Source organism: Diabrotica virgifera, chromosome 3 (assembly GCF_917563875.1).
Source record: "Diabrotica virgifera virgifera chromosome 3, PGI_DIABVI_V3a".
Classification (NCBI taxonomy): Eukaryota; Metazoa; Arthropoda; class Insecta; order Coleoptera; family Chrysomelidae; genus Diabrotica; species Diabrotica virgifera.
Window position 1 is genome coordinate 269,303,284 of NC_065445.1, and position 26,195 is coordinate 269,329,478.

Here is a 26,195-nt window from a genome sequence, read left to right on the forward strand (position 1 = left end):
TTGCATAGAAACTTACGTTATGATATGATAAGTTTTTTTGGATCATAAGAATCATACCAATTTGTAGAATCAAACCAAATAGACAAGAGATCAATAATTAATTGTGTAGTTGTGCTTTTTTTTGAGCTCTATATTTCTTCCAGTTTTCCGAAAGGATATTTCCTTACTTGTTTTCTGGTTTTGTTCATCGAGTTTGTGTTGAATCGACTTGTTGAAGATATTCTTCTTTAGCGGCGAATCGATTGAGGGTAAAATTTGATTGATCCGCGCGCATGCGCACACCGACAGTATGGTATTAATCGTTATACGGGCTCTGATTGGGTGTTGAAATTTTGAAATGATCTGTCAATAATTGTTCAATATGGAGGTTATCGGTAAACAAAAATATTGTATAATATTAGTTTTTATTGATGTGTGGACAGAAATAAAATCAAATTTATAATTATAGTGACTTTTTAAATAGTTTTGAATGTTTCAGTTGGAAATACCTAATAGTTTCAATACCTATCTATTTGGAAAATGTAAACAAAATAATGTAGTTACCTATTAGTAGGCAATGCTTTAATTTACATAATCTGATTACGAACAAACTTTCTACAAATCTTCATCTCATATATCGTTTTATTACTCTATATTTTGTTGTATTTTATTTCGACAAAAATCAAACTAATAATTTTATTAAATTCATATACATTTATGGTGTAAACGTTTAGTTTGTGTATATTCCCACATAACGTATACGCGAATGTGGTGCAGTTTGAAATACCGTCAACTTTCGTACGGCGCGGTAGACGTGAAGTGGGTTCAAGCCCCAAGCAAGTTATTATTTTTTTATTTTTTTTTATAGATTTTATGATTGTAAGTATATTATTATATAATTTTTGAAGATATTCTTCTTTTTTGAAAGTGGTAGATAAGAAAGTTAGTTTGATTTTTAAATAAAATAAGTACAAATAACCTTTTAAGTATATTTACTTCGTTTAAATTACCTATTATATAATAGAAGAATATCTTCTTACGTGCGTACAAAGTACACAAACATTCTTTTTTTTTTTACGTTATTCTTTCAATACTGTGTTTCACTCGACCGTTTTTATTGTATAGAGTGTAGATACTTCATTGGCATTTAAGTCGAGTCAGGGACATAGAAAAATAGAAAAGGGGCATGAAATCGGCCTAATATAATGCTATAGGGGGGTCCGCGCATTTTTACCAAGTCCTACCATATTGTACCTAAAAAATTAGCCTGCCTATAACTATTTTAGTATTTTATAGCCCTCAGATATTCCTGGATCCAAGATATACCCCTAGAAAGCGTCAAAAATAGTCATTTTAGCATATATTTGAAAGTTATATCTCTGAGCCACCTTGGACCGATTTTAGCGCATAAGGTCTTATTTTTCTTGTTATAATGTCAAATTGTTGATGAAATAATTTGCAAAACAGCAAAAGGTAAGCTTTATTTTATAGTTAAGAAAACGAAAAGAAAAGATACAAATTTTTATGATTTTCAAAATAATTGTCAAAATGTAACAAAAAAAAATGTAGAAACAGGCAAATGAAAGAGTTTTTAAATACATTTCAATAAGGTATTTGCAAATTAAAATCCATTTAGTATATTCGAAGGGATAGTTTTACGAAAATCACATTTTTTACCATTTTTTGTAAACTGATAGTACTTTTCCTCACAATCTTAAATTCCTTAAAAATTTAGATGAAGGTAGTTCTATAGATGTATGCAACAATCTTTACTTTGGAATTCTTGGACGGAGCCTTTAACAATTTTTTTTGGCCGTTTAAAAATATCTAGAGCTTTTTGGTGGTCGAAATCTGACGTATCAAATACGTGAAAGCTAGTGCGACTGGTATAGTAATACTGGTAGTAATAACTACCTATAAAGCGACAAACTATACGTCACTGCATAGGTAGTCGAAAAGTAAAAATATTGCTCAAAATAATTGCAAAATGATTGCAACTAAAAAGATAAGAATAGGTAAGGCAGTTGGACCAGATGGAAGATGGAACTGATGGACTATATTATTACATCCCTGAGGAATATGAGTTAGGAGACAAGTTGACTAAACGAATGAAGAATTAATAGGTAGTAGATCAATAACAATATTGGTTATATGGTAACTAATGGGAAAATTTAGGAATAAAGCAACAAACTTATAATTAATATTTTATTAACATGTACCTATTTACAAAGTCATATTTGCTTGATTCTGTAAAAAAAACTTTACGACGCTATATTAAACAAGAGCTTGTAGATTTATTGATGACTCACAATATTCAGCTTCCTCCCGGAATATTTTTTGATCTTATATTTTGCGCCCAAACGCACATAATTTCACGGCCTCAACTGACACGTGCCAAGCAGTGGCGGCTCGTGATTTTTACAATAGGGGAGGCTATACCTAACTGTAAAATATCTAGACAAATTTGCACTAGCAAAAAAAAAAATCCGCCAAAAATATCTAATTTAAGGCCCCATTTTTTTGACTATTTTTTGTTTACATTTTAAAATATCATAATTCACAATTTCATAATATATCATTTTAAAAATAGTTAGTCTAATTGTAAAAGTGTATTACCAAAGTTTGTGTCGTTTATTTGTTAACAATTCTATATCTGTAAGTAGATATGCATATCAAAATAAATACAGATTTGAAGTTTTGCAGTCCATTCAGGTTGAAGGTTCACATTTTTTAAGATACTCAACTGAATTTTTTTAATTCTAAAAGCGGCCTACTGCGAATCCAAAAACACGGTAAATTACCAATATTTTGCTTTGCATTACAGATATCGGAAAAAGCTATTTGGACAAGTTGTTCCAAATATTATTCTAATCCCCACATACCAAATTTCCCACACACCAGGAGCCTAAAATCGCAGAGGAGGCTGCTGGCCGATTAGCTGCCCTTGCCCAATCTCCGGGCAGCGTGTGCATTAAGCGATAATGCAGCTCTAAGGAGACCGGGTCTCCTTAAACTACCATGCTTAAACGCTGCTGGGCTGCGTGGAGCATTAGCAAGTGAGATTTTCCGGCCAACAGCCTCCTCTGCGATTTTAGGATCCTGACTACAAATAATGAAAAAAGTAAAAGTGCGAATTTTGTGATGAAATTTGGTATGTGGGGTTAGAATATTATTTGGAATAACTTGTTCAAATAACTTTTTCCGATATCTCTAACGCGAAGCAAAATAGCAAAGTAAACAAAACAGTGTAGCACGTGTAAAAAATTTATGGGGAGGCTAAACCTCCCTTGCCTCCTCTGACCAGCCGCTACTGGTGCCAAGCTAACAACTGAACCTTAACTCTGAGTTACAGATTAAGTCGGGAATTATCTGAATAGAAAATGAAGTTAGATTCATAATAGTTACAACTCAATTCTACATATCTAAGTATGAAGGTTTTTAGTTAAAATTGAAAGGAAGTTTTTGAAGTTTTGTGTCTTTTCATTTATTAATATAAAATTCAATATCAGAGAAAAATAATCTGAGTTCTTCCTTTCATGCTAAATTTGAGTAAATTTTTCTATGTGAGTAACTATTATTATTACTTATTCTGCGAACTTTTATAGTAGGAGTATTTATTCCATTTGAAAACCCTTTTGGAAATACTTGCTATATGATATAATATTTACATCTAAATCTAATCAAATCTGAGTCAAAAATAGTCATTTCAGTCAGCTCAGCATTTTTTCCATCCAGTTTGGCAGAGACTATATTTCTCAACTATTCATTATTATACTTTTCATTATAACATCATGGGATGTATTTTTGTTAATTTACTATCTAGGTACCTATACAATAACTGCCTTGCTAGAATCACAAGATTTATTCTTGTTGAAAATTTATAGCTCTGTTTATAATTGTAGACTAACTAAAATTGGTGTAGCAAAGTTTGATATAATATTAGATACAAGATAGCTGTAAAACTAGAAAGAAAAGTAGTAATATATGTGCATCTACTCATAAATTATCATTAATTTGTTTCGCTGTGCGATTTTAGCATTGCTTATTTATTAAAATAAGTAAGTAGAAAATTACCAGGATCAGTCGAATACTGTTACGAAATAAAAATAGAAACAGCAAAAGATCTTGATGAATTTAACACAAAAATTATGAAAACCATTATAAATAGATATAATTATCAAACCTTTAACAACTTTAAGAAATATTTTGTAATACTTATCCTAAAATTTTCAAAACTACAAAGATAAATGCATCTGTTTAAGAATAAGGCTTTAATAGCAACGATTATGGACTCATATTTTTGTTACCCATCTTATCAAAAGTTTATGAACGAATTTAAAAAAAAATCAAATTAATCTATATTTTCGATTAGCTATTGGTTATACAAGGGAAAGTAGAATAAGGAACAAGAGGACCGGAGAGACGATGTACATCCTGGTTGTAGTGATGTTGAAAAAGTAACTATTCGTTACAAAGTACTCGTTACTTACGAATAACGAAAGTAACGATTACTATACACAGAGGCAAATCGTTACTTTGATTACTTTGATTACTCTGATTACTTCGTTACTTCGTACAATCGTATCAGAGCGAGTAACGACTATTGTATCTACTTTGATTACTGTGATTACTTCGTTACTTCGTAGCAATCGTATTAGAGCGAGTAACGACTATTGTATCTACAACCAGTACACTTGATTACTTTCTACCAATCGTATCCCAGCGAGTAACGGACGGGACCGGTATTTTACAAGTGTTATCGAATATCGTTATCGGTATGTAGCGTTTTAAGGATGTGACGGAATACCTATACAAAAGACCCACCTACTGAGAAATACGATACTCGATATGATTACCGGTACTCAAATACAAGAGTAACAAAAGTAAATCATAGTAATCAAAGTAACGAATACTGTAAATGATTACTACTTGATATATCGGAAATACCTATACAAAATACCAACCTACTGAGAAATACGATTTTCGATATGATTACCGGTACTCAAATACAAAAGTAACAAAAGTAATCATAGTAATCAAAGTAACGAATACTGTAAATGATTACTTGTTATATCGGAATACCTATACAAAATACCTATCTACCGAGAAATACGATTTTCGATATGATTACCGGTACTCAAATACAAAAGTAACAAAAGTAATCAAAGTAACGAATATGGTAAATGATTACTTTATACAAAAGTAACGATTTGTAACGATTATTCGAAAGTAACTATAACCAACATCACTACCTGGTTGAATAATTGAATACAGTGGAGTCGAAAAACAACAATATAACTCTTTAGAACTTCTGCAGATAGCGTAAAATGAGCTGTGATGATCAAAAATATCCTTAAGGATGGGGCACACGAAGAAGAAGGAGAAGATGCGCAGACACTGTTATATTGGCTCATAATCTCGAAGATTTTGAAGTAAAGGTTATGATGACTATATTTCCACAAGCTATTATAGAACCTGATGACAAAATCAAACAGAAATGGCGTCATGTCAGCGATCAAAAGACTATAAAAAATAAACTTTGTCGAAAATACTTTCGTCTTCCGTTTTAGTACATATATTTATCGAAGAACCCTGGTATATTATCAATATGTCAAATCTAGGTTAAAGTTTTAAATAATGTATTATCCTATAGTAGGGGAGGCAAGTATGCTGCACGAGTACACTGAATTTGCAGTTACTCGAACGTTATGGGCTATGGGGACCCATTGGATTGTGAAGATTAGGTCCTAAAATCAAAAAATTAAGTTTTCCGTTTTAGTTGGGACTTTCCATTTTTCAATTTGGTTTTCCATTTCCAACAATCGTTTTTTCCGGTTAGAGCGCCATCTATCCATAATTCGAAAAAATGTCTCTAATAAAAGCCTCTTATGTTTAAGTAAGGAATCCAAATCTAAAATAAAAAATGAGGGCTCCTATTTAAGATTTTAAAGTAACGCCCCATCCCACCTCCCTGGAGGGGGGTGGTGTTTGGTGTAATGCGATAGATTTAAAAAAAATATTGAACACGTATTTTTCAGTTTTTTGATCTGATGTTCATTTCGCAAAATATCGCGGGGTTCCTGTTTAAAATTTTAAAGTTACCCTCCAGCCCTCTCCGTGGGGGGTTGTGTTTGGTATCATTCGATAGATTTTTGAAAAATATTGAACACGTATTTTTCAGTTTTTTGATCTGACGTTCATTTCGCGAATTATTCGCTTTTTGTGAGACTTTGTAACTCACCCATTTCCTTATGTCCCACTAAATCGTCGATTTTTGAAATATACCCTGTTCTGCATGTACTTATCTGAAGATTTCGAGTTTTTCTAAGGAGAGATTTTTTTTCGGCCACCCCTTAATGAACTTCCCTGTATTAAGAGTCCATAATATATGGTAGGGGTACATTTACAGGGTACAAGGTTTCTCCCCATGTGATTTTCTGACGCGCTCGAATAACTGCAAAAATCCCCGCTGGGTTCTACCACTAGGTGTCACAACAGCATAAAACTACTGATTTGATATTTTATGACATATGTGCGAAATAAATGAAAATTAAAAATCGCCGCTTTTCACAATATCGAATCCATTGTCACACGTGTGGTTTGAAATTGAGTGTTAATTTTTAATTAAATTTTGTTTTATTGTGTACCATTTTTAATTACTACTGCTTTTATTGTCTGTTTAATTAAATTTGGTTAACTATGTCAACGAAAAACGTTATTCTTTATATTAAAACTCAAAAACACATAATGAGAATTTAAAAAATATCCCTCCAAAGCAAAGTATGCAGAAACTCAAGAATTGGGTGTTAGAATAACGTGGGTAAAAACCTGAAGAAATAGATCTATACAACAACTAATCTATTTAAAGTATCAGTATCAATCAATAAAATATCTAATAGTACAATTTGCAATTTCTTGCGCTGTAGATTTACCGTTTGTAGAAAAAATATTGTATGATATACGTGTTAAAAGTACATTTTTAAGGCATAAGGTAATTGTACTTTTAACACTTATAGACCGGTCTAGTTAGACTCAAAAATAGGAGTGAGGTTACAATAATTACCATCAAGCTGAAAATTGGCAAGATTGTTCAAAATACCATCATAAATGAAATCTAAAAAGTCCTCATAAATCTGACCCGAGCTAAAAAATTTACGCGGGGCCAAAGGTCACCAAATATGGTTTTTAGCGATTTTCAGCGAAACGGTAAGTTTTATCATAAAATTAGTTCTAACACAACATATAGACTAGAAAATTATCTATAGAAAATATATCAATACTTTTTTTCGTAAGAGCCACCGTTTTTGAGATACAACGATTCAAAGAGTTGAAAGAGTTCTAATCGTCATATTATGTATTAGTACACCACGTATGTATATACATCACTGAAGCTGTAATACAAGTAAACATAATATTCTATCGTCAACTTAACGTATATTACACATAATAATATAAGATATTATAAATATGATAATGTTTCTACTTTACAGCTTGCGGTCTACCGAGGGATGCAATGTATAAGATGTATTATATTACAGTGCCAACAACAAAATCTTTACAAAGTGAATGTAATGCGAAAATAATAAGAATTATTATTTTAATTTTACAGCTTATTCCCAACAAAAATAGTAAATTGATATGACAAAGTATTACCTTATAATAATTCTTCTTACTTATGCGTCTTATTCAATTTGTAAAGATGAGTTTTGACGGAATAAACACGTTATATCGGTACGTCGACTAATCCAATCACCCTACCTATTCTTTTCTCAGAAGGGTTTGAACTTAATAATGAAAGCCAACTTTCTAGGCAAAATGTTTATTGCTAAGTACTAATAAACATTTCAATATACAATAAACTTTATGCAAATTTAGTTTGTTTACTATTATGCAAATTACAACTTTATCTTCCTGGGTGGCGAAATCCTTCAGGTAGATGACACCCTCGAGGTATATTAGCCTTGGGTACTACTCCGGATTGAAAATACGTGTTAAACCAATATTACTTGAATGTGCTGAAGTTTAAAAAAAACTAATTCAACTCTACAAGAAGTTATTTCCAACGGAATTAGCTTTCTTCTCTCTATGTATGGAGCGCCTAAGAAAACTACGTGCTTAGATAAGTTTCGATATGCATGTTTCTTTAAAAATACTCGAAATAAAAAAAAAGTGCAATTATCTTGTCTTCCTCCAACTTCAGCGGATGCTCATCAACATCTTTTTCGGGTATATTACCAAGTTCAAGTGTGGCTTGGTTATCAGCTAGATCCAAAAAAATGGGGATGGAAATTAGTCGGCAGTTCATTAGCACCAATTCAAACTTCACTCCCACCTGCGCTGGAAAAACTCCTGAACACAATTTTTTGCAACTGTAAAAAGGGATGTAAAAAAGTTGGACTGTTTTGTTCGGTAGCATGCATTAATTGTCAAAACCGGTCGTGCTCCAATATTAAATCACCAACAATTGAGGATTCATTTAATTCTATCGAGGAGATATGCGATGTTCATTATTGGGGCAATTTACTTGCACCCAGGATGAACAAGAAGAAGAAGAAGAAAAAGAAGAAGAAGAACTAGAAGGTGAAGAAGAAGAACAAGGAGAAGAGGAAGGAGAAGTATTAGAAAATTATGAACCAGCTGGATAAATTTCCCTTTTTTTTATTTATACCGCTTTTTATAACTTTTATCATCTTTAGTCCTTGCCAATATCAATTATTCAATAGCTTCAAATTAAACAGAATCATAACAGATCCGTGGAAAAGGCCTACTGGGGAAACCACGTTAAAAAAACGCGCTATGTACACTACCTCAAAGGTGGTGAGGAAACGTGTGCGCATATTATGACGATTACAACTTTTTGAATCGTTGTATCTCAAAAACGGTGGCTCTTAGGAAAAAAAGTAATAAGACATTTTTTGTAGATAATTATCTAATCTACATATTTTGTTAGATATAATTTTATGACAAAACTTACCGTTTCGCTGAAAATCGCTAAAGCCTATATTTGGTGACCTTTGACCCCGCGTAAATTTTTTAGTTCGGGTCGGATTTATAAGGACTTTTTAGATTTCATTTATGATGATATTTTGAACATTCCTGCCAATTTTCAGCTTGATGGTAATTTTTGTAACCTCGGATGTGTAAGTTGACCGGAGTATTATGTTATAAATAACTAGGTATTATCATTTTATATCATATCATAATATCATAATTAGACGAAAATGCGGCGAATATCTCGAAGATACCCAGTTCAAAAAGGCATTCGATATAGTATCTACAGCCTGTAAAATTATTGCAATGCAAAAAATATAGGATAGATGACAAATATCTTGTCTCCCATTCCCTTTAACATATTGTAACGTGATTAGTGTAATTACTTCTAATTACAATAAAACCAGCGGTTCGTAATTTATATACGACTTTATTTTTTAATTATACAAGTTTACAAACTTTAGCTTAAGACTAACTCTATTCACAAAAATTATGCCTTATATATCCTAGTCGTTATTCTCGATCATTCCGGGCTAAGCCAGCTCTCCGACTATCGTGTGACCTTCCAACAACCGCGCATCGGTTCCACGTATAGCGTACTTCGATCTAGACTTTTCTCGGCTTACGCCTTGCGGCTGGTGACTCATTGTTTTGCTACATTGCTCCCCTCTTAAGATCTGAGCGTCCCGATCAGCAACTCTAGATGAAGGCCCAGGATGGCGGAATCTACACGACTCTCCAGCTTTGCATACACCCTTCAAGAAGAAATAACAGTCTACTGTCTTTGAAGGATCCGACATCTTCGGGTTCATGCAACACACAGTAATTCGTACGCCAGTTTCTCTGAAGACCACTTCAAGCATGCTTCTCACAATCTTCCAATCCAGATTTTCTACTGCATGGCCTATTTTTGGTAAAGCCAAATCTTTGATGTCATAATTACACACGATTTTCTTCAAATTACATAGAGCACGCCATATGTTCTCATAGCTTGGCGTGTCCGTATAAGACTTCCTGGTCACCATATACAGCAAAGATCGAGGACCATCTTCCAATCGCAGTACTCTTCCAATTTTAGGCTGCTGATTTCTTAACTCGTCCAGGCGGCCGAACTTTCTATTGAATACGGACGAGATTCCTTTAGTCATCTCGAGGTCTTGGGCAACACAGTGGGCTAGAGAGACGTTTTCTGGAACAACAAACAGATCTTGCTGAACTTCTGTGGTCACGCCGAATCTAGCACTCTTTCTTTCTGCGTAATTTGACATAAATTCCTTAAAACTTGGCTGTGCGGCATCTTTCATTTCCTGTTGGAGGACTCGGGCTTCTTCTGTTTCATTGGAGCCAGCATATGGTGCAAGACGATTTATGTGAATAACTTTTGGTTTACCGTTTGGCAACTTCTTAATTCTGTATATTACGTCATTTATTTTCTTCTTAACTCCATACGGACCTTCCCATTGTCTTTGCAGTTTAGGACACAGGCCTCGACGACGTTGTGGATTATAAAGCCAGACAAGATCACCTACTTCGAAGCTTTCATTCTTGCAGCGAGAATCATATTGATCTTTCATTCTGTCACTGGCTATCTGGATGTGTTGTCGGGCAAGTTCATGAATGTTGTTCATTCGTAACTTCAGGCGGTCTACGTATTCTTCGCCTGCAACATATTCCTCGGAAGGTCTGCAGCCAAACTCTAGGTCGCAGGGCAAACGAACTTCACGACCCAACATCAGGCAGGTTGGTGTTTGACCTGTAGTTTCATTCACGGCCGAGCGGTAGGCCATCAGGAATAAATGAATGTGTTGGTCCCAATCTCGCTGATGTTCAGATACAACTTTGGACAAGTGTTTACCCATCGTTCGGTTCATCCTCTCGACCATTCCATCTGATTGAGGATGCAGGGGTGTTGTTCTGGTCTTATTGGCACCAATCAATTTACAAACGTTTTGGAAAAGAGCTGACTCAAAGTTTCGCCCTTGGTCGGAGTGGATCTCCAAGGGAACACCAAATCGGCTAAAGAATTCTTTAACAAGTACCTCTGCAACGGTAGCAGCTTCTTGATTTGGTAATGCATAGGCCTCAGTCCATTTTGTAAAATAATCCATGGCTACCAGGATGTATTTATTTCCAGCATCGGTTTCTGGAAATGGACCTGCAATGTCGATAGCTACTCTTTCCATAGGACTTCCAACATTGTACTGTCTCATGGGTGCTCTCTTTTTACCAACTGGACCATTACCGGATGCACACAGTTCACATTTCTGGCACCATCTTCTTACATCATCTTTACAGTTCACCCAATAGAACCGTTCTCGAACCTTTTGCAGAGTCTTCGTAATACCAAAGTGTCCACCTGATGTACCGTCATGCAACTGACGCAATACTTCTGACACTTTACTTTTAGGTACAATCAACTGAAGCTTAGATTCTGTACCATCATCGTTCTCAAAGGTTCTGTACAGAAGATCATCTTTTAGTATCAGGCAATTCCATTGGCTCCAGTAGGCCTTGACTTCCGGACTACATGCACTAATGTTTTGCCAACTAGGTCTCTCACCTCGACGCATCCAATCCAATACTCTTTTTATACATGGATCGTCTTCTTGGGCTTCTTGTAACTGTTGTGGCTGCCATTGCTCATTAACGACGGTAGTTCGTCTCACAGGGCAAAGCTGTTCATCTAGTTTAAGCCGGTGATTACAACTTTCACTGCATGGCCGTATCGAGGAAGCATCTGTATTTGAACCAACTCTTCCAGCCCTCTTCATGCGTCTCTTCGGCATCGTGTCACGAATCACCCTCCGTACCATTTCCACCAAACGTTCATCTTTTCTCTTATCGCCTTTTTCCACGGTTATTACTCGATTGTTTCGTGAAGCTTGGCTAGCTGCTTCGTGTTCCAAGGCAATAGCAAGTGCTTCATCTAAAACTTTCGGTCTTGCTAGTCGTAAAGCTTTCTGTAGTTCATTATCTTTCAGCCCATTGACGAAGGTATCTACTGCAATTTCTTCTAAAACGCTGTCTGGCACCTCTGGATAAGCCAACCGCACCACACGAGCCACATCTGCTTCAAATTCTTGCAGATTCTCACTTGCTCGTTGACTTCTACTTCGCAGTTGTGCTTTGTATACTTGTTGTAGATGGGCATCTCCATAGCGTTTTTCTAGACGAGTGAACAAGGTCTGGTAACAATTTTCTTGACCCTTGGGAATTGACCTTAATATATCTGCAGCATCACCTCGTAAAGCAGCAGTCAAGGAAACAGCCTTTTCTTGTTCGGTCCAATGATTGGCGGTCGCAATAGCTTCAAACTGTCTAAGATATATGGACCAAGAGGACTTTCCATCAAATGGTGGTAATTTGAATCTCATATTATGCGACGTTTCGTCTCTCGGTAGTTCATCTTTCACTAAAGGATCTAACGTTGCTGCATTAACTGATGGTTGTACTTTTGTATCAGTTATCCTGCTCTCTAGCTGTTTGATCTTTTCTTCTACGGTCTCTACACTTTTCTGCATCTTATCGAATGTTCTAGAAACTTCTTCAAATTTCTCATTGTTCTGTTTACAAACTTCTTCTAGTTTTTCGTTGTTTTGCCTACAGACCTCTTTAATTATTTGAGAAGTCTCATTGAATCTTTTAGCAACATTTTCGAATTTCTCGTCGCTTTTTCTACTAACTTCTTCAAGTTTCTCGTCGCTTTTTCTAGAAGTTTCATCGATCTTTTGAGAAACACTTTCAAATTTCTCGTTGTTCTGTCTAGAAGTTTCATCGATCTTTTGAGAAACACTTTCAAATTTCTCGTTGCTTATCTTAGAAGTATCATCAATCGTTTCAGAAACAGTTTTTAATTTCGATAAGATTGCTTGTTCTGCTGACTGGAAGTGGAACGTCTCTGGATCATCTCCGTTCTTCGTTAGGACTTCCTCGAGTCGTGCTTGTAGAACTATCTTGAGCCCACTGCTGTCCAGATCCCGTTCCTCGAGCTGTTCACGGAGCTGTTTTACTGTAAGTTCTCGTAGCAACATCTTTGGTCGGCACACACGTACTTTCCAAAATGTCTTTTAAAAGTCTTTCCGAATACCGAACAATCAACGCACTTTAACTATTCCCGACGAATAAAGTCCAAAAGTCTTTTAAAGTCTTTCCGAATACCGAACAATTAACGCACTCCGGTTATTCCCGACGAATAAAGTTCAAAAGTCTTTTAAAGTCTCTCTGTAATTCACTTATTTATATCGCACTAAGTTAACCGAACACCGACACCAACTGTAGCGTGATTAGTGTAATTACTTCTAATTACAATAAAACCAGCGGTTCGTAATTTATATACGACTTTATTTTTTAATTATACAAGTTTACTTTACAAACTTTAGCTTAAGACTAACTCTATTCACAAAAATTATGCCTTATATATCCTAGTCGTTATTCTCGATCATTCCGGGCTAAGCCAGCTCTCCGACTATCGTGTGACCTTCCAACAACCGCGCATCGGTTCCACGTATAGCGTACTTCGATCTAGACTTTTCCCGGCTTACGCCTTGCGGCTGGTGACTCATTGTTTTGCTACAATATACTCGGAAGAAGTAAAGAAAGCGCTAAAGCATAAGCATAATGTATGCTGATGACACTGTGATTGAGTACCTACCTCACTGGTACTCACTGGAGTGAGGCACTCCTTGAAACCTCTGAAAATCCGACTTCTCAAATGTTATGTATTTCCGGTTTTGTTATATGGAATGGAGGCGTGAACAATGACCACAACATTAATGAGGAAAGTAGAGGCCTTCGAAATGTAACCTTACCGACGTAAATTACGTATATCCTGGACCGAGCACAGTAAATATTATAAGGCACAGTAAATATAGAGTATTTCAGCTAATTTTCCAAGGGAAAATGACCGCAGAAGGGGGCCCAGTGAGGAGGAGACACTCGTGGCTCCAACACTTACGGCAATGGTTCGGATTGTCATCTGCCGATCTGTTAAAAATCTGTGTTAGAATGAAACTGCTATCATAAAGATTGGAGATAACTACACCGACGAAATCTCCATACAACGAGGAGTCAGACAATGTTGCATTTTGTCCACAACATTGTTCAATGTTTATCGGACCAGTTAGATAACAAGACACTTTAAGAGACAGCCATATGGACTAAAAATGAACGGAGAACTTCTTCTTCTTCAGGTGCCGTGTCCGTATTCAGACGTTGGCAGTCATCATGTTTACAAGTTCCTGAAACCTTTATTATCTATCGGCTGCTGCGCGAAATAATTATTCTATCCATTGTCTAATATTACGCAGCCATGAAAGTTTCTTTCGACCAATCCATCTCTTTCCCTCCACTTTCCCAACGGGGAACTAATTTAATGTAATTAGATACATGGACGATACAGTAATTCTGTCAGAAAATATTGAAGGTCTCCAAAACCGGCTTGATCTTATTCACGAACTAGGAGAGGAAATGGGCAAAAAAATAAACTCAAACAAAACTGAATTTTTAGTCTTTACTCGTACTCCACATCCAGATGCAGAACTTCAATTGAAAAAGTTCACAATATGTATTACATGTTTTGGAACTGTCGGCCTTAGATCTTAGAGATATAATAGAAGGCCGTAGAAGTATAGAAAGAAAACGAGTTTCTTGGTTAAAAACATTTGTAAATGGGCTCAGAGATATCAAATAGGTAATCAAATGCAGGACATTCCTTGTTGCAGAAGATCGAGAAGCCTTCACAATGGTGATCGCCAACGTCGGATAATATTCTGATATGGCACGTGAAGAATATCATTTATATAATTTATTTCTTCTTCTTTTAGTACCTATTCCTATTCCTTTCTAATATTAGTGATCACCCTCTTCTTCTTCTTCTTCTTCTTCTTCTTCTTCTTCTTCTTCTTCTTCTTATTCTTCTTCTTCTTCCTCTTCTTCCTCTTCTTCCTCTTCTTCTTCTTCTTCTTCTTCTTCTTCTTCTTCTTCTTCTTCTTCTTCTTATGCAATCCACTAACGGATGTTCGCGATCACGTTTGACCATTTTTCTCTATCCCTTGCAGTGAGTATTAGGTCTCCTATGTTTCTTAGCGCTGTCTATTGTTTGATATTACGGAACCATGACATTTTCTTCCTGCCCACTCCTCTTCCTCCTTCGATCTTTCCTCCAATTAAGGTTTTCAGAAATTTGTATCTTTCGTTTCGAATTACGTGCCCCAGGAATGCCGTTTGTCTCTGTTTAATTGTGCATAGCAGTTGCCGTTCTGTACCAATTCCTCTCATGATTCTCTTCATTTGTTATTCGTGCGGTCCAGGGAACTTTAAGGATTCGTCGATAAATCCACATCTCAAATGTCTCTAGCTTATTCATTGTGTTTATTTTTAAAGTCCATCCTTTCATGCCATATAGGAGCACCGACCATATATATAGCATTTCGTGAATCTTAATCTTAGGTTCAGGTCAAAGTCAGAGTTCGTAAAGACGTTTCTGAATTTCATGAATGCACTTCTGGCCCTTTGTCAACCACCTGGCTATTAATTATTAGATAATATTTACTGTTAATAAATGAAATATAAATATTTTGACGATTGCTTTTAAAATTTGACATTTCACTTTTAACTGCAGTGCCTTAAAAATTTTAAAGCACCCATTTTTAACACGTTTGTAAAAAAAAGCTTTATGTGTTTAAATATGTAAAGGTCATGGTTACAGAATGGGGAACAAAGAAATCCAAATATTATGTTATGCAGACGACGCCGCAATAATCGCCGAGACAGAAGACGATCTCCAAAGATTAACACACATCTTCAATACAACAGCCAAGAAATACAATATGATAATATCAGCAGAAAAAACCAAATGTATGACAACATCTAAATACCCGCTACGATGTAAAATCGAAATTGATGGAAAAATAATAAAGCAGGAAGCAAGGTTTAGATATCTGGGAATGTATATAACCAGTTACAGAGATGTTGAAGAGGAAGTACGACAACAAAGCTTAAAAGCAAGTAAAGCGGCGGGATCCCTTAATGACACAATCTGGAAGAACAAACACCTAAGACAAGACACAAAAGTAAGAATCTATAAAGCAGCAATTAAACCTATAGTGACATACACGGCGGAGACAAGACCTGACATATCTAAAACGAGACGACTACTAGAAACAACAGAGATGAAAATACTCCGACGAATATTAGGGAAAAGTCTGTTGGATAGGGAGAGAAGCGAAAACATAAGATCGTGCAATGTAGAAGACATAAATGGATGGGTGACAAAACGGAAACAGGAGTGAAACGAACACATTAGTAGAATGACAGAGTATAGGATAGTACGAATAGCACGAGATACGTCACCAAATGGACGAAGAAGTATTGGCAGACCAAGAAAAAGATGGTGCGATAACTTAAACAATTTAGGAGGCTAATATTAAAGAAGAAACAGGCTTTAAAGCATACATACAAGAAGGAAGAAGAAGTGTTTAAATATATAAAAATTGGAAGATACTCACACCTATCTACAAAAAAATCGACTTTGTTTCGTCGGAATAATTTCTTAAACTTAACTATCTCGCACGTCAATAAAAATCATTTAAGTACATACGTATATACGTTAAAAGCCCTACCGATTATGGGCTGTCTTTGCGGCTCAACAAGTTTATATTATTTCTTTCGCAGTTGTGATACCGGAAGAGGATGCAACGATAGAAACAAGCGCTGTTACTCAAAAAGCTGACAAGGAAAGATCCAAACAGTGCTCTTTTAAAAAAGTTTTATAGTATGTCGAATGGACGTTTGTAACGGGCCTGGTTTTTAATAGAGAAGAAGAGCCGTTCGCCGATTGAGTTTTCGCTGGCCTGGGGCTCTTCTGTGGCATGGCATGTGTGCGTGTTAAACGTTGTTTTAAGCTTAGCAGCATTGATTTCTTGACCATGAAGGTTGCTGTGCAAAATTTAATATATGAAATACGAACATATTTTGTAATTATTATTCTCGATTTGGAAATCTAGAATTACATTATGGAAATTACTCTGGGCTAATTAGCAAAATACAAGGAAAAGTTATTTACCAGCAATTTTATTGCTGGAATCGAATCTTATGATTATATAAATATTAATAATACATATATAGGTATGCAAAGTCCGCAGATAGTGTGCTACTTTTTTTATAAACAAAATGGCGCCCGAAAATCGTATTTTTTTCAATTTTTGCTCTATAACTCGAAAGATTTTAACTTTACACCAAAAAGACCTAAATAAAAATTCACCGTAATTAAATTCTGCATAGATACGTGTTTTTCCCGATTTACTTGGACGAAACTTTTCCCCGGAAAATGCGGGTTTTTCCAACAAAATCTTTAATTTTTCACTAAAGTTTAAGATAAGTAATTGTTCATCAATAATTAAATAACTTGGTAATATAAAAGCTCTTTTCGTATGGATTATAGATTATAATAATTATATCAAGGATTATTCCAGAAGCCGATGGAAATTGAAAGAACAGTTTAGCAACAATTGAATTGTTAATCAACAATCAATACAATGTAAATTTTTAGGTTAATAACGCTAAATTTCCCAGCTCGACTAGTTTCGTTTCATTTTATCTCACAACTTAATACGTTTTCCATCTTTTGTGGTATTTTGCCGGTTATTAGCGCGCTCATCACTGTATATGAGGCCGTGTAAAGACCAGTTTCTTTCTGAGGAGACGGAAGATCCACTTGGAGAGAGACGGAATGGACGGAGGTCCATTTAAAATTCGGGAGGCAATTGGCATAAGTGGCTGCGATGTACATAAACCTTGCTACCATATAACGGGATTAGTACTACATATTTGCACTATCCCATAAAGAATTTCGACTAAAAAATCCAGTTTTTGTTCTAAACTGGGCTAGATTTGCCACCACCTTCTCTACTATCTAGGTTTAGGCCCAGTCTTTTCACCTTTGAATAAATAGTTATCGGGAAGTTTATCCGGCAGATTATTTACATGTAAATCTGTCAAATAAACTTCCCGATAACTAGTTATTCGGAGGTGAAAAGATCGGGCCTTAGTGAACAAGCCATTTCAGATATGAAGTCTATGGCTTCCATTAGTTGGTCTTCATTCAATTATTCTTCTTTAAAGCGAGCATCAAGAGGCTGCAAAGTGAATCAGAACAAAATTCGTAGCGTTTTTCAACATACATATTTTAGCAAGCTTTCGATAAAAGAACTAGTTTGGTTAACTTGGGAAATATTTTTTAATATTGTGTCTTTTATATACCTACTTAAAGACAAAGGCACTTCTGATAATATAGATCTATCGATTTATCGATCTACTAAATTTATCGATTTTGATACGGGATGCAGAATTTGTTTAGTAATTGTAACAAATGTCAATTTTTCCGTATTTTTCCATTTTTTCCTGTTATTTTCAGGAAAAAACAGGTTTTTTTCCTGCCCCCAATTTTTCCGGAAATTTTAAATGTCTAGTCTTTATCATGCTGATGAGTTGCACAATGTGGTAAAAGAAATTAAAAGAATGAACATCGACATCCTTGGTGTTTGTGAAATCAGATGGCATGGTAATGAAGAATGTAGAATGTGCAACAAACAAATGTACACTTTATGATTCTGTAAGCGACAATCACCAGACACATTCACACCAAGTTGGAATTTTGGTAAACAAAACCACAAGTTATTCAGACGTTCGCTATACTCCTCTTTCAGAGAGAACAATAATGCTACAAATACAAACCACTAACATTAATTTGTACAGTGGAACCTCGATAACTTGGATTAATCGGGACCGCGGCCGATCCGGGTTATTGAAAGTCCGGGATAGCCGGAGAGCATGGTAAAAATTAATAAAATACGGCATACTTATAGATAAAGTCCATTATAATTAAAATAACATGAAATATAATATATGCACAGTACACATCGAAATTACCTATAGTTATATGAGTTTAGTATAGACAATATAGAGTATTGTTCATTTCTAGGTAAAAGAACTCAGTTTCGGTTGTGTCCATTTCGTCTGGTCTTCCATCTGAATGATGTTATGTAATTTAAAAACAGTGACTCTTTCATTGTTTAAAAGACCATTGTTTAAAAAACATTTTTTTAAAGACAGTTGAAAATAAATAAAGGAATAACACATGCATGTTGTTTGTGATAGCCAGAGATAATGAGGTGCTCTCAATCGTGTGCATGAGTCATTTTTACTATCCTATAGTTTAAATTACACAAATACCCATTATCTCTCAAATATTATATTATGGTCAAAGGAAGTTTTATCAATGAAACTCGATATTTTTAAGACATTCCAGAAGTGGCTACAGATAAAATGTTTTAACATAATACATACATTTTTATTGTTGAAATGTTTGTCTGATGAAAATCGGTCCGGGTTAGCCGGACTTCCGGGTTATCGGGGGCCGACTTATCGAGGTTCCACTGTACCTATATCTTGCAAATTTATGCGCCTACTACCCAAAGTAAAGATAAGGAAAACGAAAAAGTCTATGAGCAAATCGACCAAATATTGAAAGACGCAAAAAAACTTACTCATTACTAAGATCAATAATCATTTGTTTCAAGATTTGATTACATCAAATAAGCAAATTTTGAAACAATTTCCTAACTTGCGTGCGTGGACAACATATAAGTCATTTACCAAAACCACGTACCAACATATTTCAATGTTTAAGCACGCTTTATATAGGTTTTATGTAAAAAATGTACTCCAATGGCATAATCGTTGATATAGCGATACCTATAGGCTATAGGTAACATTTTTGGTCCACTATATCAGGATATCACAAAAAAAACATCAGGTCCATATGCTCACACCTTATTGTGAAAAAAGTTCATATTTTAAAACCCCCAATTTCTGGCACATTTTTCTCACCACCTATTAATCTTTTAATGACTTAATTCTTTCGTATTCGGTAATGATCCACTTCTAGCAAAAAATTAATTATTCTAGGTCTCCACACAGCAATTAAGATGCCATTAGTGCTGTAGCTACACCCATGAATTTTGAACAATTTCATTAATCTTGCCTAAAGGTATAACTACTGTTTTAAATTATCTAATATGTAAAATACGATTAGTTTTTGTTGAAAGAGCCATTGCTAGAGTGCAATTCATTCACTTATTTTGTGCTACAAAGTTACTCTATAAATAAAGAAGTTCATTATGATTAGAAAGTGTTACAGAGTAAATAACGAAAAATCCTTTTATATTTGATTTTGAAAGCATAACTTATATATATCAGAAGGTTAGGATGGTCTTTGTATAAGGTCTTTACATACTACTGATATTTGATTTTGCAAGAAACACAAAGATAATGAGAACAATGATATATTGCTGGTTACTATAGATTTCTAGGTTTCTTCCTGCTTGTTCCTCTTTCGCTATTTGGCTTTGGTCTATAGTCTATAAGTCTATACTATAGTATAACATTATATTGGAGAGCTAACTATTGAAGAATTCCGCAATTCCAGCGACGTCTTTATTTAATTTTTTTTTGGGGGGATTGAATAATTTTATTAACAATTAATTCCATTCACGGGGTTAAAAAGGTACCTACAGAAACACCACAAAAAGAATATGTCTGACAGTGGCCTCGGCCTACCCAAAAGATGCTTTACAGCAGGCGCTAAAACCATTTTGGGTATACACAAAAGATTTTTCAGATTGCTGATAAAAATGATGAACAAAAAGTATCCCATTGATCTCTATTATCGATTTAAGGGGTTTAATGCCTGGTTGCACCAACAGATTTTAAACTTAAGACGTGCCTTAAGCTCACCTTACAAGCGTTGCACCATTGAGTCCTAGATCAATTTTCAGCTTGTCAAAATATATTGCCACATAGATTCACGTGGATAAGAATAGAAAATTATCATGCAACTTGAAATTGTCATGAAAATCTATTAGCTGAGCTGGGCTAAGCTGGAGCTTAAGATTTGTTGGTGCAACCAGGCAAAATCTATTACATATTCACCATTAAAATAACAGAATAATATGCCAATTGATTAACAAGAATAACAAGATATCTTTTTTTCGTCCTATTGTTTACTAATTATTCTCCTTTTGTTTTAGGACAAGGAAGAGTTAATCAACTAGGGGGTGTTTTCATTAACGGGAGACCACTTCCAAATCACATAAGGCTGAAAATAGTAGAAATGGCTGCAGCGGGTGTAAGACCTTGTGTTATTTCACGACAACTGAGGGTGTCACACGGCTGTGTCAGCAAAATTTTGAATAGATATCAGGTGAGCATAATAATATCATTTTATAACATTCTGTATTTTTTAATTCAATATTATTTGGAATAATGTATTAATTTTTTCTTTATAACGAAGTGTTATTAAGACATGATCTACCAGCGATTTATTTCACTATTTCTTCTAAAACTCATTTGATATCCAGTTTCATTATAAATTATGTGGTTTTCCTTGGATTCTGTTGTTTATTTTGCAAATTGTGCTCCGTATATTATTTTTTCCTGGATTTTTTTGTTTTTAGTTTCATTAACACGTTGTTATCTTCTGGTCCTTATGCTATGCCGTGGTTATTAATAGTTAGTAGTAATATTAAATAATAATACAATACAAGAATAAAAAACCGCTAAACGCCGTAAAAATGAGTGGCGCATACAATATTCCAGCTACAAAAGATCTGATATGAAAATTACGTGGCGCGAAAATGTATTTTCATTTTGATGCAAAACAAAATTCTAGTTTTATTTTAAAAGATTTTTCCATAATATTTGCTAAATTTGAAGTAAACGCGCCACAAAAGAGTTTCAAAATTCAAACTGTATCAAATTTACTCTTTTGTGGCGCGTTTACTTCAAATTTAGCAAATATTATGGAAAAACCTTTTAAAATAAAACTAGAATTTTGTTTTGCATCAAAATGAAAATACATTTTCGCGCCACGTAATTTTCATATCAGATCTTTTGTAGCTGGAATATTGTATGCGCCACTCATTTTTACGGCGTTTAGCGGTTTTTTATTCTTGTATCAGGAGTTTTTCAAGTTATATACAAATTAAATGTATGAAGTTGAATGCAATTTTTCTCGATTACACGTCAAGCTTTATAAATGGTCACCTTTGTCGCATTATCTCCCAAATGATCTAGTGACCATCGAATGTATACTAGATTTTTTTTCTAGTCGAAATAGAATAAATAAAAATATTGGGATGGCCGGTAAATGAACTTAGATTATCCGTTACAGATCAAATTTAGCGTCGTAACCACTACAACTACATAAACCATTTCGGGAATAATAGTTAATTGGATTATACATTTCTAACTTAAGACTTCTAAACGGCTTAACCGATTTTGATCACTAAACATGAGTTTGAAACGTATTGACAAGTAGTATCTGATGCATCTGAGTTCAAGTATGAAAACTAAAGTTGTTACAGAAATTATTGAGCTTGAACTGTTTTTCCCCATAGGAAATAGATTTGATCATACTTATGAAGCGTATAACTTAATATTTCTAATTTTCCCGGATATGAGGTAAACAACGTTAGATTAGCCTAGAGTCCTTCTACAAACGCTCAGTTATTAGCGCAATTCGTAGGTTGAAATTTTGAGAAATTGTCGAAAAACCAAAATTTTCAAAGTTTAGTTTTTCAATTTTTTGGCTATACTGAGCCGTGTGTACGTCTGAGCTTGATCGCTTAGTCAACGTTTGAAAACCTAACTCAACCCTATTGATGTGGTTTATTTGCGATTTTCCTGTCTCTCCTTGAACCTAAGATATATACGCCCAAAAAATTTACCATTTTGTATCTACCTAGCACTATAGCTGGCTTACGGGTAGTCAGAAGTCAAAAATTGCACCGGTTCTGAATCGGCCCTCACACCCTCTTGAAACACTGAAAAAAAATTCAGATCGGTGTAACTTTTCCACATACATACATACATACATACATACATATGTACATATCCACAAACATTTTCCCCTTTTTAAATAAAAATTGAGTTCTAATTCTGAGCTCGCTAACTTTTAAACGGTATAACCGATTTTCAAAATTAAACATGCGTTGGAAAGTTTTTGAAATTTTTGGGAGTTTTGGGGACGAGAACGAAAAACAGACCCTAAATAGGAAAAGCCGTAAAATCCACAGACTTGGACCAAAATGAAGAAGTAATATATGGATCTAGGAGTCTTTTCCTAAACTTTAAGATGGGATTTGGCTCAATTTTCAATTCAGTCAGGTTTAGAAAATCGAAAATTTCGTGTATATAATATTATATAGTGTCGCATGTAGGGGTTGTGCGCCACTGGCGAGAACTGTCGTTCTCTGGTAATTTTCAAAATTAGATGTGCGTTGGAAAGGTAATGATCAGTACTAGCAGAAGCCGCAAAGGTCGAACTAATATTTTTGAAATTTTTGGTAGTTTTGAGAACGAGAACCTTGGTCGCAATCTCTCCCAAATGATCTAGAACTTACGACACCAGTGATAAGACAATCCGAGTTCATATCCCAGCCATCCTAATAATTATGTAATTATGGCCGGCAAATGAACTCGGATTGCCCAATCAAACTAGCATCGTAACCACTACAAGTACATAAACCATGATTGATTAATAACATTGATTTTTTCGATATAAACTAAATTTCGATAACCAATAAATCGAAAACTATTAATTTTATCAAAAAAATATAAAACATTTTTTGCTTACAATTAATGTTTTTACCAACATTTGCGGTCAAAATATAATAAAAAATTTCCACCCTCGAGACGGGGTGGCAACCACCCCATGGTAAAAGCGTCTTTCGGAATCATACAGATTTTGATCCTTAGACTCTCCACTACTTATTCTCAAATTTTCAAGCAAATCGATCCATTCTGTAAAAATTGCGAAGTGAAAAGTTTCAGTTCCTGGACTAATTATACTTTTGGAGCTCTATAACTTCTGAACGGCTGACTGATGTTGATCACTAAATATGAGTTTAAAACGTATTGACAAGTAATATCTGATGCATCCAAGATCAAGTATGATAACTGAACGTATTACAGGAATTATTGAGCTTGAAAAACGGTTTTTCCCATAAGAAATAGATTTGATTATACTTATGAAGCCTATAACTAAAAAATTCGAATTTTCCCAGATATGAGATATACACCGTTAGACGCGTCCTGAGTCCTCCTACAAACGCTCAGTTATTGACGCAATTCTTAGGTTGAAATTTTGAGTAATTGTCGAAAAACCAAAATTTTCAACGTTTAATTTTTCAGTTTTTCGGCTATGGTGAGCAGTGTGTATGTCTCAGGTTGATCGCTTAAGCACCGTTTGAAATCTTAACTCATCCCTATTAATTTGGTGTATTTGCGGTTTTCCTGTCTCTCCTTGAACCCAAGATATATACGCCCAAAAAATATGCTATTTTGTATCTATCTAGTCCTCTAGCTGGCTTACCGGTAGTCAGAAGTCAAAAATTAGACCGGTTCTGAATCGGCCCTCACACCCTCTTGAAACACAGAAAAAAAATTCAGATCGGTGTAACTTTTCCACACACATACATACATACATACATACATACATATCCACAAACATTTTCCCTTTTTTAAATAAAAATTGAGTCATACTTCTGAGCTCGATAACTTTTGAATGGTATAACCGATTTTCAAAATTAAACATGCGTTGGAAAGGTAATGATCTGTGCTATCAGAAGCCGCAAAGGTCGGGCTTAAGTTTTTGAAATTTTTGGGAGTTTTGGGGACGAGAACGAAAAACAGACTCTAAATGGGAAGGGCCGTAAAATCCACACCCTTGGACCAAAATGGAGATATGACATATGGATGGACGAGTCTTTTCCTATTCTTTAAGATGGGATGTGGCCCAATTTTCAATTCAGTCAGGTTTAGAAAATCGAAAATTTCGTGTATATATAGTGTCGCTTGTAGGGGTGTTGTGCGCCACTGGTATTAATTTATAGTTAACCGAGTCAATATTTTGTGAAGTATAAGACATTTTTGTTAATTTTGTTTATAAGTTTTGATATATTTTGATTTGACATAAACTGGGCTTGAAATAAAACAACAATATGCGTGAACATATTGATATAATTTCGCAGCACAACACCACTTAAACTCAGGGAACCATAAATGCGCAATATATGTATATCCAATCCTGCTATTCTGTGAAGGAGCATAAGCATAAGACATCTACGAAGCTTCTCCATTTCTGTTTATTTCTGGCAATATGTTTTTTCTCCACAGGTTTTTCTCAGGTTTTAGTAGTCATCTTCAATCGTGCTTCTTCATGTTTTGGTTTTCACAGGTTTTGACTCTGTTGGTCTCCACTGGTTTTTTTCAAGCTTTAGTAGTCATGTTTTGGTCGGTCGTCCTCTGTTTCTTTCTTCTATTACATTCCATTTTAGTGCTTGTTTTGTTATGTCTGTATTTTCTTTCCTCAATGTGTGACCCAACCAGTTCCATCTTTTTCTATTTACTGTTGTTCTTGGATTTTTCTTGCATTTCCTTCTGTCATTATCCATGTCTCACTCCCATATAATAGTGCTGATTTTATGTTACTATTAAATATCCTTATTTTCGTGTTTTGGCTGATCTGTGTTTATCCATATGTTTGAGAGGCTTCCAAAGGTTGGCCGTGCTTTTCCAAATTTGGGTTTATTGTCTGTTTGGACTCCATCTTTTGCACTAATTATACTACCTAGGTAGCAGAATTCTTTAACCTGATTTATTTTTTCTTGATGGATGTATATATATAGTTTGTCATTTTTAATTATTCCTACTGTCATCTCTACTGTCTTATTAGTGCTGATTGTAAGACCAACTTCAGCCGACTTTTCCTCCAGGTTCCTTATCATGTTCTTCACGTTATCTATTGTGTGTGTTAGGTACCAAGTACATATCATCTGCATATTCCATATCTGCTAGTTTCTTATTCTGAAGGTAATTCCAAGGGATTCCATTTTTTCTTTTCATTGTTTTTTCCAGTATGTGATTAAGCCATATGTTAAAGAGCGGTGGTGACAGTATGCAAACTTGTTCAACCTACATTTATTTTTTAATTTTACGTCATTTGCCCTTTGATGTAATACTTGACATGTTGTTTGATGAAAGTACATCATTTTGATTATTTTGATGACCTCAGGCGGTGTTCTATTTACATTTAAGATTTTTCCATAGGACTGTATGTTTTATACTGTCAAAGGCTTTGGTAAAGTCTATAAAAGTCATTATTAAGG

General features: G+C 34.8%; 1 protein-coding gene across 1 annotated transcript in view; it reads left to right on the forward strand.

The window, feature by feature from the left end:
* LOC114328271 (protein gooseberry-like) overlaps window positions 1-26,195 on the forward strand; it is a 118,135-nt gene that overhangs the window by 38,278 nt on the left and 53,662 nt on the right. Inside the window, exon 2 of the mRNA XM_050647381.1 lies at window positions 21,057-21,229. Within this exon, the coding sequence (XP_050503338.1) occupies window positions 21,057-21,229 (173 nt within the window). The remainder of the gene's footprint in view (window positions 1-21,056; window positions 21,230-26,195) is intronic.